We start from the raw sequence: 18,090 nt of genomic DNA, 5'->3' as shown, positions 1-18,090 counted from the left end.
TTTCTGTAGGAAAACAATCAAATTATAATAAGTAACAACTTTGTAATACTTTTTAAGTTTCTCTTATTGTTCTACTTTGCCAGCTGGGACCTCCAACACTTTGATGAATAGAACCAGGTTGTGATATCATTTTCTAATTCCTGTTTTTAAAGAGTATGCTTCTAAGGACTCATCATAATGTATGTATATGTTTCTACATATTCTTGGTATTTATATTCAGTTTAAGTTCCTGTCTTTTTCCTAGTTTGAACATGAATGAATGTTAAATTTTATTAATTGACTTTTCTGCATCTGCCCATGTGACCATATGATTTCTCTTTTAAATTGTTACTGTAGTTAAGTAAATGAGTATTCTAATGTTTAATCGGTCTTGCACTCTTGGGATATACTCAACTTGGTTATGATGTATTTTAAAGCACGTGTTACTGGATTTCTTTGGCTAATACTTCATTTGAGCTTCTGCATCTATATTTGAGACTGACCTCCAGTTTTCTTTTCTTATATTGACCTTGTCTTTTTTAGTATCATCCTTACTAGACATATAAAAAGAATTTAGTGCACTCCTGCACACTCCATTCTCAGAGGCGGTTAATATAAAATGGGAATTATGTGTTCCTTGCATGGTAGAACTTGCTTATCAAACTTCCTGGGCAATGTTCTATACATTTTATTATATCAAATTTTAAATTATATACATTTCTATATCCTTTTGCATTTTTAGCATTTGAATGATCAATTATGATAGAAATGGACTTATCAGTTATAAGAAGTATGTGAAAATCTGCCTTTATGACTATGGATTTACCAATTTCTCCTAATAAGTCTGTCAATATTGGCATATTTTTCTGAAACGATGTTACTAGATAGTTCTGAGATATCTTCCTGGCAAAGTATTTATTTCATCATAATTTCATTACTCTCTTTGCCTTAAAGTCTATTTTTATCTAATATTAATGCTATGCTAGCTTTTTGAATAGCCCTTGTTTGGTATATTCTCTCACCACCTTTAAATATTTTGTTTTCAAGATTTCTAGATTCTTGTGTTTTATGTGTGACTCTTATAAGTGATGTACAGCTGGACTTAAAAAATATTCCTGACAACTTTGTCTCTTAACTGGAATGCTTATTTCATTAATATTTAGTGATTAATATTTACAGTATTAGGTATATTTGGATTTATTCTTACATTACAGGGGCTTTTTGGAGAGAGAAATGGCAACCTACTCCAGTATTCCTGTCTGGAGAATCCCATGGGCAGAGGAGCCTGGTGCACTACAGTCTGTGGGGTCGCAAGAGTGACATGACTTAGCTATTAAACCACTGCCACATGCACTTTTTATTTATCTTGCTTTGTCTATGCTTTTCTTCCTTTCTTTACTACTTCCTGTTGGACAGCTCAAGTTTTTTTTTTTTTTTTAATTCACTCTATTCCCTCTATTTGGTCATTTTATTTCCTTTTGGTTTTTGTAGCTGTCCTTTGAAAGATAAACATACTTGAACTAACAAAGAAAAATTATCCTGAACAATGAAAGGATTATAGAATTATTTTCTTAGATCTTTCTTCCAGTTCCTTAATATTTTCTTCAGCTTTGCCATTCCTTTAATTTCTTAAAAATTTCAATTAGTTTTTTAACTCAAAGTTATATTTTATTTTTTAAATAGTAGGCCTATTCTTCTTTTGACAGTGTCTTTTTCTTTTTTCAGGTTTCCAGTTCTTTCTTGCAGATCTTAAATCATTTTAAATACACTTATTTTCCAATTTCTAGCTGATATTTTAAATAAATGAAGTTCTTGAGGGAGGGGTGTCCAATCTCATTTTGTTTCTGCTGGTTCTCATTTATGGTAGATTGTTTCCTCCTATGTTTAAATATTTTTTGCTGTGAATTTATTTTTACTGTGGCAGAATTTATTTTTACTGTGGCATATAGTACACATTTGCCTCTCAAACACGTATAAGGGCAGGCCCAAAGTCACAAACTCTTAGGGACTTTGTAGAGTTCAGTCAAACAGAGACAGGCTTACTTCTCACTTTCCTGTGCTAGGGTAAGGACTGGGGCTGTATCTATTGAAATCTGGTAAGTAACTCAACACCCTGACCTAAGCCTTGTGGCCCTTAACATTTGTAACAGGACTGATACCATCTCTTCCCCTTCATCTCCCCTGGTGTGTGTGTGGGGGGGGGGGCGGTGTAGGGGGTCTCTAGATTCAGCTTATGGGCTCACTGGCCTGTTTTTGGTTCCCTCTCTTTGGGCAGGTGGCATTAGTGGTAAAGAACCCGCCTGCCAATGAAAGAGACATAAGAGATGTGAGTTCGATCCCTGGGTCAGGATGATCTCCTGGAGAGGGTGTGGCAACTCACTCCGTATTCTTGCCTGGGAAATTCCAGGGACAGAGGAGACTAGCGGGGCTGCAGCCCACAAAGAGTCACCAAGAGTTGGACATGACTGAAGCCACTTAGCATATTTTGGCCTCTGGATATTGTCCTTACTTTATTGGAAACTTATTTGTACATTTAAAGTTTTAAATTATTATTCGAATGTAAACACATTCCTAGCTTTTTTTCAGCAGAGTTTTCAGCTTACAGAGACCTTCATATACTGGCAGAAGCAGGAATCCCTAAATTTACTTTAAAAACATGATCTTTGACTCTGAACCTAGTGAAATAAGATATCATCATAATAGATTATGAAAAGAAACACACCTAAAAAATCAGTTTATTCCTTTCCCCCAACTCCTCCTTATTTTAGGTTTACTAGTTTTGCTGTGTTTCTCATCAAAAAGTATGTTTATAAAAGTATAGTTGTTAACTCCAGAAGGATTAAAGATGGAAGGACCTGGAATGGATTTGGCTTCTAGAACCATACAAATTCTTACTGTGTTGGTTTATCTTGAAATCAGAAAGTAACTTTCACATCTTAGACCTGTAAAACTGCACACACAAAAAAAGTGAAAAAATGTTTTCTATGCATAAAGGGTTGTAAAATAATGAGAGCGCACACAAAATTCAGGGATGATGCTCTTGCTTTCACACCTCTATGCCTGCTGAATTTGTTCCCCTAAATCTCTAGTCCCCTAGTTCCTCTCCTGTCCCTCTCTTCCTTCAGTACTACTTACTAATTCAAGTTACAACAGCTAATCCCCAGAGGGAGACAGTCGTAGCCCGGTCTCCCCCGTTCTTTCCCCTCTGACCCTCCTCCAATTAATCTGACTGTTCTGTAAACCTTTGCGGTTTACTATTGTGCAAGGGCCCCCACATCTCCTTCCCCCTCCCTCCCCCCAGCCCCCTCCCCCCTAAAATCTGGGGAACTCCCGTTAAGGCAGTGCCACTGGCATTACTCATTCATCCCCATTCAGACTTTCCCCAGCATTTATTAAGGGCGCTCAGCTCCTGCCTCTCACTCGCGCTCTCCTCCGCTCCTTCTGCACTGAGAGCCTCTCGGCTCGTCCCCTCTCGGCGGTGGGAAGAACTTCGTTTCTGCGGCAATGCATCTCCCTGTGATTCTGTTTTGCGCTCTCTGGTCTGCAGTGTCGGCGGAGAACTCAGATGATTATGAGCTCATGTATGTGAATTTGGACAACGAGATAGACAATGGACTCCATCCCACTGAGGACCGTAAGTTCATTTTAACTGTTTCTCTGCTAACCCTTAACTACATAGCTACCTCCTTAGGTCTAAGTATTATACATATATTTTGTTGCCAATGCAATAAACAACAACAACAACAACAAAGAGTTTTGCAAAAGAGAAAAGCACTTTACGAAAGGAGGTTTCAAAAAGTTACTTCTCTCAGATACATAATGGGTCAAATTGTATGAAATCGCCGGTATTCGCCTGCTTTGAGCTCCATGAAAGGCAATTTCATTGAGTTCAACTTATAAACTTGCAAGGTTTTTGCAGGTTTCCTTAAAGGGCAGGGGGTACTGGGGACGGGCTGTCACTTGGCGACCGTCGAGGTAGCTCGGCATTTTACAAAGAACACCCCAGGGAGGGTCGGGTCGGTAATGCGTGTATGTTCCTCTCTCTAGCCACGCCGTGCGACTGCAGTCGTGAGAACTCCGAGTGGGACAAGCTCTTCATCATGCTGGAGGACTCGCAGATGCGGGAGAACAGGCTGCTCCAGGCCACCGACGACGTGCTCCGGGGCGAGCTGCAGAAGCTGCGGGCCGAGCTGGGCCGGCTGGCGGGCAGCCTGCAGAAGCCGTGCGCGCCGGAGGGCCCCGCCGAGGCCAGGCTGACCCAGGCACTGGACGAGCTGTTGCAGGCGAGCTGGAATGCGGGCCGCCGGCTGGCTCGCCTGGAAGAGGCCTGGGCGCCGCGGCTTCAGGAGGAGGCGGGGCGGGCCCTGGGCACCGTGCTGGAGGAGCTGCGGGGGACGCGGGCCGACCTCCGAGCTGTGCAAGGCTGGGCAGCCAGCCGCTGGCTGCCGGCAGGTAAGGATGCGGAAACCGGTGGGGACCCCTGCGCGGCTTCGTTCTCAAAGCGCGGCTTGCGGGAAACCGAGTCAGCCAACCAAGCCTCTAAGGGGAGGCTTTAGTGGGAGGAAACACTTCGGCTCACACCCTTCTGTTTCAGCATGCTCGGTCGCAGAGCTCAGAATACACCATAAAGGGCGGGAAAATTGCTTTCAAAAGTAGTCAGTCTTCAGTCCCGAGGAACCCAGAAGATAGCTGTGTAGGTAACCACCACAGTCTTGAAATAGACCTCAAGGGCCTCCAGACTGACACTTGATCCGACCAGGCGTTAGAGGAACTCGATTGGCCAGTTATAAGGTTGACCGCTCTCAATGTCCAGCGTCCCTCCGTTAGGGATTTCCACTTCTTCTAATTTTAGCTTGCCTCTCTCTCTTTAAGGGAGCTCTGGTTCCCCGCGCTATTTCAGGACTCAGCCAAATTTTTAGGAACGTTTTCCAGTCTCTGGGCTCACCCCTCCTCCCTACCAATTCCAAACAAGAGACTTGAGGTTGAATCTGATCTCCCAAGGCCCCCACCCCGAGCCCCCAGAGTCTGTGAAATGAGCTCCAGAGTGAGCTCCAAGAATGAAGTTTGGAATAAACCAGCAGCTGAGGGATCCACAGTGGGACACTCAGATGTAGGAGCTAGTTGGCATCCAGGCAGTACCTCCGGGGATGTGGAGGATCAGGGTGAAACAGAAGAGAGGCAGTTCAAACCAGATGCAACCTGTCAAAGTCCCATGTGATACTAGTGAACTTCCAAACATATGTGGGCCCAAAATAATACATTTTAAAGATGCCTCAAGGAAATATAGAGACGGTCTGGAGTGAAGAACACTCCTTTATAAGTCAGAATTTCTAAGAAATGGTGCTATAACAATCTTTTGTGGGTTATATTAGAAAATACATGTCCTAGGTAAGAAAATACAAAATACACTTTTCCCTGTTCATAAGCAACTTATGAACAGAAAACAATTACAAACCATCCCTTCTTTATGTCCAATAAAGCAACTCTTACTATATGGGGTAGGAGGCAGAATCAAGCATAGTTGAGAGCATATTTCATTTAAAATTGCAGAAACCATACCAAAATACCAGTCTTTGCTAAATAATTGAGGACTGTTTATCAGTACAGAGTATGTTTTTTCTTTCTTTCTTTTTAACTATTAGGTAGGGCTTCAGAGGGGGGGAAATCATAAAATAAACATACAATAGATCCTTAGTGTAAGTGACAGGACAAACTATAATTCTCTCGCAGTTTTAATGGATGAAATTTCTTGTCTTTTGCAAGCCATGTAAAATCACTGTACACATCATGTACTGGGAAAACTGAAGAGTTATGCTAACTTTCAGCTCTACCTCTGCATACTAGTTAGAGCAGAAGAAGGATGTATTTCTGAATTCAGAAGTGTTAATTCTTATTACATCCATTCATGCATTTACCCACATGCTTTGATTTTTCCTCTCTCGGCTTCCTGCCAGCTTGGCTCCTAAGGGATTCCTAATCATTCTGTTGTCAGCCTCTTAAGAACCTGGTTTTAATTTTGTTTGGTCTTTGATAATATAATCAGAAAAAACCTATTAGTTAAAAGTCATTTCACGAGAGAGTTTCTGACATTTTAAAGACACATCAAGAGTCTCAACCACCGACCCCCAAAAGAAGCCACAGAAAAAACTTGCCAACATGCAGTTCTACTCATTGAACTTACATAACCAGTGCAGCCTAGAGGGGAAGCTGGGTCTCTGAGAGGCGATCAAGGAAGGCTTTGGAATGCAATCCTCACTGCTTGGGCTTATTTAAACAGGAAATCAGTTAATTAGATTGCAGTAGGCGCTCTCTCTGAACACTGTTTTACTGAAACATTAGACAGTATCTAAAATGCCCAAGCATATGGTGAACTTTTGTTCCATGATCTTTGTTTGATTTAAATAACAGCTAGAAAAGTATGCATCTACCAATTTCATTTTCAAAAAGAATCAATGCCTCGTTAAAAATTGATTTTAAAAAATCTTTAGAAATTCAATTATTCAGGGAAAAAGTTAATACCAAAGTATGGCAGGACCAATTGTGTGCTTTGGTGTGATGGTTACTTTTATAGGATTTTCTGAACCTCAATATCTTCTTTGACTATTTCAAAAGGATAAGGTCCATCTGCTAAATTTTTTTGGGTTGGAGCCCACCTCTCAGCCACTTGTAGACGGTTATCTTAGTTTACCACACTTCACATGGATATTTGGTTCCTGCAAGTCTTATTTACCACTTAGTCTTCAAATGCTCTGGGAATTTGCTTTTTAAAGCTATCTTATGGTAAATCTTCTTTAAAAGGTTGTTATAAAGTGAACACTTAGCCCTAATTTTTGTTGTTGTTTAGTCACTAAGTCATGTCCAACTCTTTTGTAGACCACCAGTCTTCTCCGTCCATGGGATTTCCCAGGCAAGAATATACTGGACTGGGTTGCCATTTCCTTCTCCAAGCCTTAACTTAGATTTTTAAAAAATTCTTTAATTGGTCTTTTATATGTATATATTTGAGTCCAGCACAAAGCAGAGCTCACTTGTTAAAGCTTTTAGCATATTATTTCCCAGAGACACCTGAAAGGTCTTCACTTAAGCATTTGCCGCTCCCTGACTGGCCATGTTACCTGGAGATGGACAGAGGTGGGAGCTCCCACCCCTCAAGTTTGAAAGTCTCCTTCAAAGTGTGTATTAGTGGAAATATGTCCTCCATCCGGCTCCTCAGAAGAATTCACTCTTCCTTAAAGATTTTCAGTTAGGGCTTACATAGTACTTGTAAGCATTTGGACAAAGTGAGAATTTTTAAGCATATCTTTGGTCTACAAAGTATTCCCTGGTGGCTCAGAGGGTAAAGTGTCTGCCTGCAATGCGGGAGACCTGGGTTCGATCCCTGGGTCAGGAAGATCTCCTGGAGAAGGAAATGACAACCCACTCTGCTACTCTTGCCTGGAAAATTCCGTGGACGGAGGAGCCTGGTAGGCTACAGTCCATGGGATCGCAGAGTGGACATGACTGAGCGACTTCACTCTCTCACTCTTGGTCTACAAAGCTCTTCTCAAATGTTACATATTTGTTGCTTACAGACTTGCAGAATTTAGGAGGAGAAGGGAAGAGCCTTTGACAGATAACCATCAAGCCTAGAGAGATTGTGGGGCTCATCAAAAGCTACACAGCTTGCTAGTAGTAAAACAAACTGAATTCCAGTTCTTTTAGCCAAACCCAGGGGTCCTTCTACCACTAAGAGGCAGTGCAGTGTGCTGGTTAGGGTTGTGGCTCCTGCAGCCAGAATTGTTGTTGTTGTTCAGTTGTTAAGTCATGTCCAACTCTTTGCGACCCCATGGACTTCAGCACGCTGGGCTTCCCTGTCCTTCACTATCTCCCGGAGTTTGCTCAAACTCATGTCCATTGAGTCAATGAAGCCATCCAACCATCTCATCCTCTGTCACTCCCTTCTCCTCCTGTCCTCAGCCTTTCCCAGCATCAGGGTCTTTCCCAGTGAGTCAGCGCTTAGCATCAGGTGCCCAAGTGCCCAAGTTCGAACCCAGTTTCACTATTTCTCTGTGTGGCTTCTTTTCCATTTAAATGCTTCCCTTAATGAGACAGTTGGATTTCCTTATTCCTGTTTTCCTTGCACTTACAGATTACCTTTGGGCCCCTCAAGTCATAACATATTGTTGCATGTAGTTTTCAGTTGTAGTCATTAAAAGGTCCATCCTAAAATACCTAACTGCCAGAATCATTTCAAAATAAATTTGTATTTTCTCTCATATTCTTACTTTCTTGCCACTCTAGGTTGTGAAACAGCCATTTTATTCCCCATGCGTTCCAAGAAGATTTTTGCAAGCGTGCATCCGGTGACACCTATGAAACTTGAGACTTTCAGTGCCTGCATTTGGGTCAAAGCCACAGAAGTATTAAACAAAACAGTCCTGTTTTCCTATGGCACAAAGAGGAATCCATATGAGATCCAGCTGTACCTCAGCTCTCAGTCCATAACGCTTGTGGTGGGTGGAGAGGAAAACAGACTGGTCGCTGATGCTGTGATTTCCCTAGGAACGTGGACCCATCTGTGCGGCACCTGGAATTCAAAGAAAGGGAACATGACCTTGTGGGTGAACGGTGACTTGGTGGCCACCGCTGTCGATATGGCCACAGGTCACATGGTTCCTGAAGGAGGAATCCTGCAGATTGGGCAAGAAAAGAATGGCTGCTGCGTGGGTGGTGGCTTTGATGAAACATTAGCCTTTTCTGGCAGACTCACAGGCTTCAATATCTGGGATAGTGTTCTCAGCAACGAAGAGATAAGAGGGGCCGGAGGAGCAGAGTCCTGTCACATCCGGGGCAATGTGGTTGGGTGGGGAGTCACAGAGATTCAGCCCCACGGGGGAGCACAGTATGTTTCTTGAGGGCTGTGAAACTCTACTTGAAGCCAAAGAAATAATCTCGCATTTTAAACATATGCCAGTTGGGAAGGTCTAAAAACCTGAATGCATATTAAGAACACTTGAGACTAATGAAGGAGAGGGTTGAGATCAATCTTTATTTATCTTGGCAAAATACTGAGTAAACAGTTGAAAGGGAGACATTGGAGAAGGCTTTTGGGGATATTGTCACTAGATTTTATGCCATGGTGCTTTCAGATTAATGCTGTGTCTTTGTCAGATAAACTCGCCAATAATTAAAAAGGAATGTATGAATGAACAGAAGGACAATTGTTTTACTTTTCTTTGGTTAATTTCATTTTGGCCAAAGATGAATTTTACATTGGAAGAATAACAAAATAAAATTTGTTGTCCACTGTTCATTGGTATATGCCTTATTATGAAAAAATGATGATAAAACATATTTATACTACAATGTGACTTAACAAATACAAATGTAGTTTATGTGTTATAATCAAATGTCATTTTTTGCGGAGATAGTTATATAAGTTATATTGTAAAATGGTTTTGTATTAATTTTATTAAGACTATTTTTGTAAAGTTCTACTGTAAATAAAATATTTTATAAAACTAGTCCATGTCATCTAAGTATATATTTAAAATGTCTGGGAGCAAATCCACACTTCTCCTTTTTTTATCTAAAGCAAACACTAGTTTTCAGATGCTAATCTACTATGTAAATAGTAATGGTTAGTATTGTTAAAGGAGTTTCCCTGGTTGCTCAGTGGTAAAGAATATGCCTACAATGCAGGGTTTGATTCCTGGGTTGGAAGATCCCCCGGAGAAGGAAATGGTAACCCACTCCAATATTCTTACCTGGGAAATCCCATGGACTGAGGAGCCTGGCAGACTATAGTTCATGGGGTCACAAAAGAGTTAGACACAACTTAGTGACTAAACAACAACAGTATTGTTAGAAACAAACTATAGAATAGTTTTAAGCATTGGCTTTCTGTAAGTCATAGCAAGGAAGATGATCTTAGCTAAGTCATTTCATCTCTCTGGGTTTTAGTTTTCTCAACTGAGAAATCAAGGAATTGAAGAAATGATTCCTTCCAATTTGATAATGCTGTGAACATACACAACTTTCTGTCCCATGTATACATTGAGAAAAAGTGTGAATTATCAAAGTTCTCAGATTCACATGATGCCTGCAAGAGATGACTTAGGATTGTTATTGTGGTTGTTATTTAGTCACTAAGCTTGACTGACTCTTCTGTGACCCCAGCACTGTAGCCCACCAGGTTCCTCTGTCCATGAGATTTCCCAGGCAAGAATACTGGAGTAGACTGCTACTTCCTTCTCCAAGGGATCTTCCCCACTCAGGGACTGAACCTGAGTTTCCTGCTTTGGCAGGTGGATTCTTTACCACTGAGCCACCTTGGACTCACAGGACTATTATAAGGGAGATCTAAAAATGTGGAAAAGAAACAATGACTTCTGCCCTTAACACATATCCCATTCTCTTACTTATGCATAAAGGAGAGGACGGTCAAAGCCCGTCATCCTGTAGATGGGGAGGTGACTCCCTACCACACTAATGTTCTCCTCCTGCGGAGGCCATGCAAGGGCTGATAGTGCAACATCTCAAAGCCACTTCTGAACATCAGTCGGGAACATAGTAGAACATTGGTGATGATGTGTCTGCCTAAAGATAGGGCCTGAACAACCACAAGTCATCTCCTGTTCATGAGGTTTGGAGAAGAGAACCAACAGTAATTATCAAACCACATTTTTTAATGAACTAGCCTGGTCCCTGGGCTTCTCTGGGGGCTCAGTGGTAAGGAATCTGCCTGCCAGTGCAGAAGATGATCCCCTGCAGAATGGCAGCCCACTGCAGTATTCATGTCTGGGAAATCCCATGGACAGAGCAGTGTGGCGGGCTATATAGTCTATGGGGTTGCAAGGGAGCTGGACGTGACTCAGAAACTAAACAACAGCCTAGACCTTAGGTTACCAAACTCTGGAATTTCTCAGTAAAAGGAGGGGGTTGAACATGTAGTATCTTTCAGCAGTGAAATTCTATAAATCCAGGAATCTTTGAAGATATTCAAGGTATCTGTATAGCTTCACCCTTCTCATGGGACTCACAAAACCAGGTTGAAATGTCTCAAAGGAAATCATTCCCAAGTTTGTGGTCACAAGTCAGTCTCAGACCCTTGGAAATTACATATTTCAAGATTTCAGGCACAATGGTCATATGCAAGTCCCTGATTAGCCACTGTCTATATATGGTGTTGGAGAAGACTCTTGAGAGTCCCTTGGACTGCTAGGAGACCCAACCAGTCCATCCTAAAGGAGATCAGTCCTGGGTGTTCATTGGAAGGACTGATGCTGAAGCTGAAACTCCAGTACTTTGGCCACCTCATGCGAAGAGTTAACTCACTGGAAAAGATCCTAATGCTGGGAAGAATTGGGGGCAGGCGGAGAAGGAGATGGCAGAGGATGAGATGGCTGGATGGCATCACTGACTCAATGGACATGGATTTGGGTGGACTCCAGGAGTTGGTGATGGACAGGGAGGCCTGGTGTGCTGCGAATTATGGGGTGGCAAAGAGTCGGACACAATTGAGTGACAACTGAACTGAAATGACTCCAAATGCTAGAGGAGGAAATACTTGACCAAACCTTCAGCAGAGAGTTAGGCATGCTTTCAATTCCTTTCACATGTATCATGTATTACAACTGTTCAAGAGACCCTAAATGATGCCAGCCAAGAGGTATGCAAACTCATATGCTGATAAAGTTAAATGTAAGGGAACTTTTACATTTTTAACAGGAATAACATATTGAAGGCAGAGAAGAAACAAACTGGAAAAGAATAAAGCAACCACTGGGTTACAAAAGTAGAAATTTCATCTACACACAATCTGAATAAGTATTCTAAAGACTTCCAATTGCCCCTCTGTTTTCCCTCTTTTACCTAAGAAACAGAATTCTGATTTTTTAATGGTATGTATGGCCACTTGGAGTAAAGTTTCTATTTTCCAGTATCAAGTGCAAAACTGGATGTGGTCAAATGACTAAATTCTGGCTGATGGTGAAATACTGAATGTGATTCCCTGTCTCTTCCTCTATCTGATTGATTGCAATGTGGTAGAAATAGCTAGAATTTCAGCAAACATCTTAGATTTAGCACAACAATATAGAATAAGCTTAGGTCTTTATTATTATGAACCCGTCTTGACAGCCCTTGGCTGCCTGTCCCTGCACTTCTTTTACAAAAAAAAAAAAAAAAATAAAAATACACATACACTTTTATCTTCTTCAGTCCACTATTGGTTGACCACTTAATCTAATCCTGACCCAGTGGAGCAATTTTTCTTCTTAATAAAGAAGACCAGGTACTTTATTCCTTCAAAATACTGATAGACTACATGTACAAAATACATTTTACAAATTTCAGGAAGCTGGCTAAATTTTTCTTTATGCTAATAGCATTTAGTGAATTATAGAATACACAGCGTCGAGAAAAGGAGGAAGTAAGAAATGTGTGAAACTGAGATAAAATATCTCAAAAGAAATATCAGCATGCTGACTTAGTCTAGCGCACTAGCAAAGAGTCACTGACCAGGCTAGTTACTGAGGGCATCATCTTATTATATAGCACAGTAAAAGAATCATGCACATTACTCAGAGAAAAATATGTGTATAATTAATACATAATACATTACACTTACAAAATATAAAACATGATGTGTGTATGCTAGAGTGACCAACTGTCCTGGTTTGCCTGGGACTAACCCAGTTTTAGTACTGAGAGTCCCAGGAAATCTTTCAGTCCCAGGCAACCTGTGACAGTTTTCCATTTTGCAATTCTAGTACATATATATGTATAGCAGTAGAACAACATTTTTGCAGAGATAGTAACTGACAAGATAGAGCTGATACATTTTCCTTGTCTGTTGCAATGTGAGTTGACTTTTAAAAAATTTTTTTAACTGGAGGGTAATTGCTTTACAATGTTGCACTGGTTTCTGCTGCACTACAACAAGAATCAGGTATAAGTGTATATGTATGTCTTCCCTCCCATCCTCGCCCCCATCCCACCCCTCTAGGTCATCACAGAGCAGCAGACTGGGCTCCCTGTGTTATAGAGCAGCCTCCCACTAGCTATCTATTTGACAAATAGTAGTGTATAAACATCATTGCTACTCTCTAAATTTGTCCCACCCTCTCCTTCCCCTGTGTCCACAAGACCGTCCTCCACATCTGCATCTCTATTCCTGCTCTGCAAATAGGACCATCCGTGCCAGTCTTCTAGATTTCATATATATATATATATGCATTAAGATACTATTTTTGTTTTTCTCTGACTTACTTCACTCTGTATAACATGCTCTCTAGGTTCATCTCATTTGAACTGACTCAAATTCATTCCTTTTTATGGCTTGGTAATATTTTATACAACATATGTTGTATATATTGCATATTGTGGACAATCTGTACCATAACTTCTTTATCCATTCATCTCTCAGTGGACATCTAGGTTGCTTCCAAGTCCTGGTTATTGTAAATAGTGCTGCAGTGAGCATTAGGGTCCATGTGACTTTTTCAATTATGGTTTTCTCAGGGTATATGCCCAGTAGTGGAATTGCTGGGTCATATGATAGTTTTATTTCTAGTTTTTAAAGGAATCTTCCTACCATTCTCTGTAGTGACTGTATCTGTTTGTATTTCCACCAACAGTACAAGAGGGTTCCCTTTTCTCCATATCCTCTCTAGCATTTATTGTTTGTAGACTTTTTGATGATGGCCATTCTGACTGGTGTGTGGTGATATCTCATTCTGGTTTTGATTTGCATTCTCTAATAAGTAATGATGTTGAGCATCTTTTCATGTGTTTGTTGGCCACCTGTATGTCTTCTTCGGAGCAATGTCTGTTCAGGTCCTCTGTCCGTTTTTTCATTGGCTTGTTTTCTGATATTGAGCTGCATGAGCTGCTTGTATATTTTGGAGATTACTCCTTCGTCAGTTGCTTCATTTGAAACTATTTTCTTCCATTCTGAGGGTTGTCTTTTTACCTTGTTTACAGTTTCCTTTGATGTGCATGAGTTGACTTTTAATCAAATATTAATTCCTTAAAATATATCCAAACAGTTGGCTATTAAGTATACATTACAGAATCTTAGAGCTAGGTATTTATTATACAGTTAACTTCACCTAAAAAAACAGATTATCAAACAAAGAAGAAATTATAATTGATTTTTAGTTCATCTCTTGTTAAATTTTATATTAGAAAGCTCTTTGAGAAGCTAACTAAGGTCAAATGTTTCTAGAGCTGTATTGTAACCACTAAGAAATACCACTCAAAAAGTTAAAAATCTTGGTCAAAGTAATTGTGTGTGTTCACTTATATATTCCTTGATTCAGTGAACTTGAAAACTCAGATTAATGATCCTTGCATTATGTTTTATAAATCTAGAGTATAGAAGAAAGCTTCCTGGGCTTGGGGTCAGGAACACAGCATTCAGACCCTAGCATTATTATCCACTAACTAGATGACACAGGCCTGCCAATTGATCTTTATGAGTCTCAAGTCAGACAAGAAACTGGGGATAACAGCACTTGCCTAACTTGCTGAAGGGGTATTATAAAAATAATATAATGACAGATAATGTATCTAAAATGTTTTATAAACCCTGAAATAATTTTTGAAATGAAATAGTTACCATAAAAATGTTTTTCCAAGTTGTTCCCAGTGGATTTAACAGAAAATAAGTGAACAAAAATACAAACAAACAAACACAAAGATTCCTTTCCACTGTGGGTAAGTAACTCTCAGAGCTTGGCCCATGGATGTTCATAACTGTGTAGGCTTTATTCTACTTAACAGCAACATCTGCTGGTGAAGTCAGGAAGGTGCAAACTCTGACATGCATCAGATCCAAGACCTGGTTAACAATTCAGAAGACATTCTTTTCTGATTCAAAATGTTTCTTTATTTCTTGATCTACATTTGTACTGACTTTTATAACATAAAATTTAATATATCCCTATATGTTCAGGTTAAATGCTCAGGTTGAATATTCTTAATGAGAATTACTTTAGTAGCCTGTTTTCTACAATATTTGATTAATAGAGTTTTTTCCTCAACAAGCTGTAATGCAGTGAACTTAAAACCTTTTCTTTGAAAAATAACTGTATCATGAATTTTCAATGGCTAAGCATCTCCTCAGAGATTACAGAACTCCACAAATGATTATGATTTTTCCTTTAATTTTTTTAATATGGGCCTGGTATATGACAGACACTCAGTGATGACAAAAACAATGATGATGATTATGATGATGGCAATAAAAAGAAGAATCATGGTAACTGCTAATGAACTGTGTGCCAGGCACTGGGCAAAGTATAATGGCTTTATCTACTTCAGACTCATACCCACCCTATCTGGTACATATTATTACTGCCACAGTAAATGGGAGGTCAATTTTCTATCTCCATTTTTCTGAGACAGCTTACCAATCAGTGGTTTGAATTTGGTCTCACATTGAGAAAGAAATAAGGTAAATTTATCATAATTAACTAGACAGTATTTTCCAAGCTATTGCCAAGAAGTCAGAAAGGAATTTGGACTCTTGCTGAGACAAGAGTGTATTTCTTTCCAAAGACTTTCTACTTAAGTTTCAAATCACTTGAGGTCATCTTGTGATTAGCACCAGAGGACTATGTAAAACACACATTGACAGAGAGGCATATTTCCTTCTTTTGACCGCTGATTCAGAAATGCAGAGGAAAGGACATCACTGTCTGCCTTTAGTTTTGACAGTAGTGGTGTGCATTGCATTACAGAGTTCCAAATCAAAATTTGGGAAGGGTTTCCCTCTAGGCTCTCAAATAATCCTTTACAGTTGAGATACCCTTATTTCAGGGATCACCAATTATATTGTCAGCTTCCTAGGTAAAAGATATGCTAATTCATTGTGCTTTTATATTCCAACACTGGACAGGTTTAACAGAGCATCTTCACATGGCAAAGAACAAGTTTTAAGAATTATTCATGACGGTGGAAAAACAAATCTTCCACTCTGAAAAGGTTCTAATGTTATAAAATATTAAATTACTTTATATGATTTAAGCAGAAAACCTGTTTTTAATAATCACCCAAGGGATATCCTTATCTTATTATTAATTCAATGGGGGAAGCATTCAACATTTCCCCATTAACTATGATTTCAGTTGTAGCTTTTTGTAGCTATCCTTTATCAGATTAAGGATATTTCCTTCTATTGCTAATTTGCTGAGAGGTGTTTTCTTTTTTATCATGAACAAACTTGAAATTTTACAAAGGGAGAGTGTGTATATATGTGTGTGTGTGTGTTAAGTCACTTCAGTCGTGTCCGACTCTTTGTGACCCTCTGGACTGTAGCCCATCAGGTTTCCTCTGACCATGGGATTCTCCAGGCAAGAATACTGGAGTGGGTTGTCAGGCCCTCCTCCAGGGGATCTTCCCAACCCAGGAATGGGACCTGAGTCCCCATGTCTCCTGCATTGGCAGGTGGGTTATTTACCACTAGCACCACCTGGGAAGCCTACACACACACACACACACACACACACATATATATCTTAACTATAACCTTAATTATATATAACATATACATAATTATGTAATAATTATATCCATATTATATCCTCTTAATAAGTGTTAGAAAGCTCTCCAAAATGCTTAGGTTGCATTCTTCCTGGGATAATTTAACTTTTATAAAGTGAGACTCACAATAGTCCCTCCCTCATAAGCTGTTAGGAGAATTATGTTAAAAGACTAGTACCATGTACAGAACTACGGATGGAGGTTTGTGACATTGTACAGGAGGCAGGGATCAAGACCATCCCCAAGAAAAAGAAGTGCAAAAAGGCAAAACGGTTGTCTGAGGAGGCCTTACAAATAGCTGTGAAAAAAAGAGAAGCAAAAAGCAAAGGAGAAAAGGAAAGATACACCCATTTGATTACAGAGTTCCAAAGAATACCAAGGAAAGATAAGAAAGACTTCCTCAACAATCAATGCAAAGAAATAGAGGAAAACAATAGAATGGGAAAGACTAGAGATCTCTTCAAGAAAATTAGAGATACTAAGGGAACATTTCATGCAAAGATGGGCTCAATAAAGGACATAAATGGTATGGAATTAACAGAAGCAGAAGATATTAAGAGGTGGCAAGAATACACAGAAGAACTATACAAAAAAGATCTTTATGATCCAGATAATCATGATGGTGTGATCATTCACCTAGAGCCAGACATCCTGGAATGCAAAGTCAAGTGGGCCTTAGGAAGCATTACTATGAACAAAGCTAGTGAAGGTGATGGAATTCCAGTTGAGCTATTTCAAATCCTAAAAGATGATGCTGTTAAAGTGCTGCACTCAGTATGCCAGCAAATCTGGAAAACTCAGCAGTGGCTACAGGACTGGAAAAGGTGAGTTTTCATTCCAATCCCAAAGAAAGGCAATGCCAAAGAATGTTCAAACTACAGCATAATTGCACTTATCTCACACACTAGCAAAGTAATGCTCAAAATTCTCCAAGCTAGGCTTCAGCAATATGTGAACCATGAACTTCCAGATGTTCACAATGGATTTAGAAAACGCAGAGAAACCAGAGACCAAATTGCCAACATCCACTGGATCATGAAAAAACAAGAGAGTTCCAGAAAAACATCTACTTCTGCTTTATTGACTATTCTAAAGCCTTTGACTGTATGGATCACAATAAACTGTGGAAAATTCTTAGAGAGGGAATACCAGACCACCTGATCTGCCTCCTGAGAAATCTATATGCAGATCAAGAAGCAACAGTTAGAACTGGACATGGAACAATGGAACAAAAGACTGGTTTCAAAGCGGGAAAGGAGTATATCAAGGCCGTATATTGTCACCCTGCTTATTCAACTTATATGCAGAGTACATCATGAGAAACGCTGGACTGGATGAAGCACAAGCTGCAATCAAGATTGCTGGGAGAAATATCAATAACCTCAGATATGCAGATGACACCACCCTTATGGCAGAAAGCAAAGAAGAACTGAAGAGCCTCTTGATGAAAGTGAAAGAGGAGAGTGGAAAAGTTAAAACTCAACATTCAGAAAACTAAGATCAGGGCATCCGGTCCTATCAATCCATGGCAAATAGGTGGGGAAACAGTGAAAACAGTGACAGACTTATTATTATTAGTAGTAG

At 39.9% G+C, this 18,090-nt stretch overlaps 2 protein-coding genes across 5 annotated transcripts in view; one reads left to right on the top strand and one right to left on the bottom strand.

Annotated features, from left to right (window-relative positions):
* Positions 1 to 18,090, bottom strand: part of VEPH1 (ventricular zone expressed PH domain containing 1) — a 249,382-nt gene that overhangs the window by 164,867 nt on the left and 66,425 nt on the right. The window contains exon 5 of one of the 4 annotated variants that reach the window (XM_070466524.1): positions 8,261 to 8,545. The exons of the other annotated variants lie outside the window; for them this stretch is intronic. Within the exon in view, the coding sequence (XP_070322625.1) occupies positions 8,517 to 8,545 (29 nt within the window). The 3' untranslated portion in view covers positions 8,261 to 8,516. Of the gene's footprint in view, positions 1 to 8,260; positions 8,546 to 18,090 lie in introns of those variants that run through there. 4 annotated transcript variants of the gene reach the window in all.
* PTX3 (pentraxin 3) lies at positions 3,326 to 9,482 on the top strand. Its single transcript, XM_020890122.2, has 3 exons — positions 3,326 to 3,613; positions 4,027 to 4,431; positions 8,260 to 9,482. The coding sequence occupies exons 1-3, from the start codon at positions 3,484 to 3,486 to the stop codon at positions 8,871 to 8,873; spliced, it is 1,149 nt and encodes a 382-aa protein (XP_020745781.2). The 5' UTR covers positions 3,326 to 3,483; the 3' UTR covers positions 8,874 to 9,482.

This window comes from Odocoileus virginianus, chromosome 4 (assembly GCF_023699985.2).
Source record: "Odocoileus virginianus isolate 20LAN1187 ecotype Illinois chromosome 4, Ovbor_1.2, whole genome shotgun sequence".
NCBI classification, from domain to species: domain Eukaryota; kingdom Metazoa; phylum Chordata; class Mammalia; order Artiodactyla; family Cervidae; genus Odocoileus; species Odocoileus virginianus.
The sequence above is the reverse complement of the archived record's forward strand: the minus strand, read 5'-3'. Positions and strand labels throughout refer to the sequence as shown.

Bases quoted from the DNA above. Each gene is read 5' to 3' on its own strand.
- PTX3 (XM_020890122.2), top strand. From the start codon at position 3,484: ATGCATCTCCCTGTGATTCTGTTTTGCGCTCTCTGGTCTGCAGTGTCG. The intron at 3,614-4,026 runs GTAAGTTCATTT...TCCTCTCTCTAG, and splicing joins ACTCCATCCCACTGAGGACC to CCACGCCGTGCGACTGCAGT. The intron at 4,432-8,259 runs GTAAGGATGCGG...TTGCCACTCTAG, and splicing joins CAGCCGCTGGCTGCCGGCAG to GTTGTGAAACAGCCATTTTA.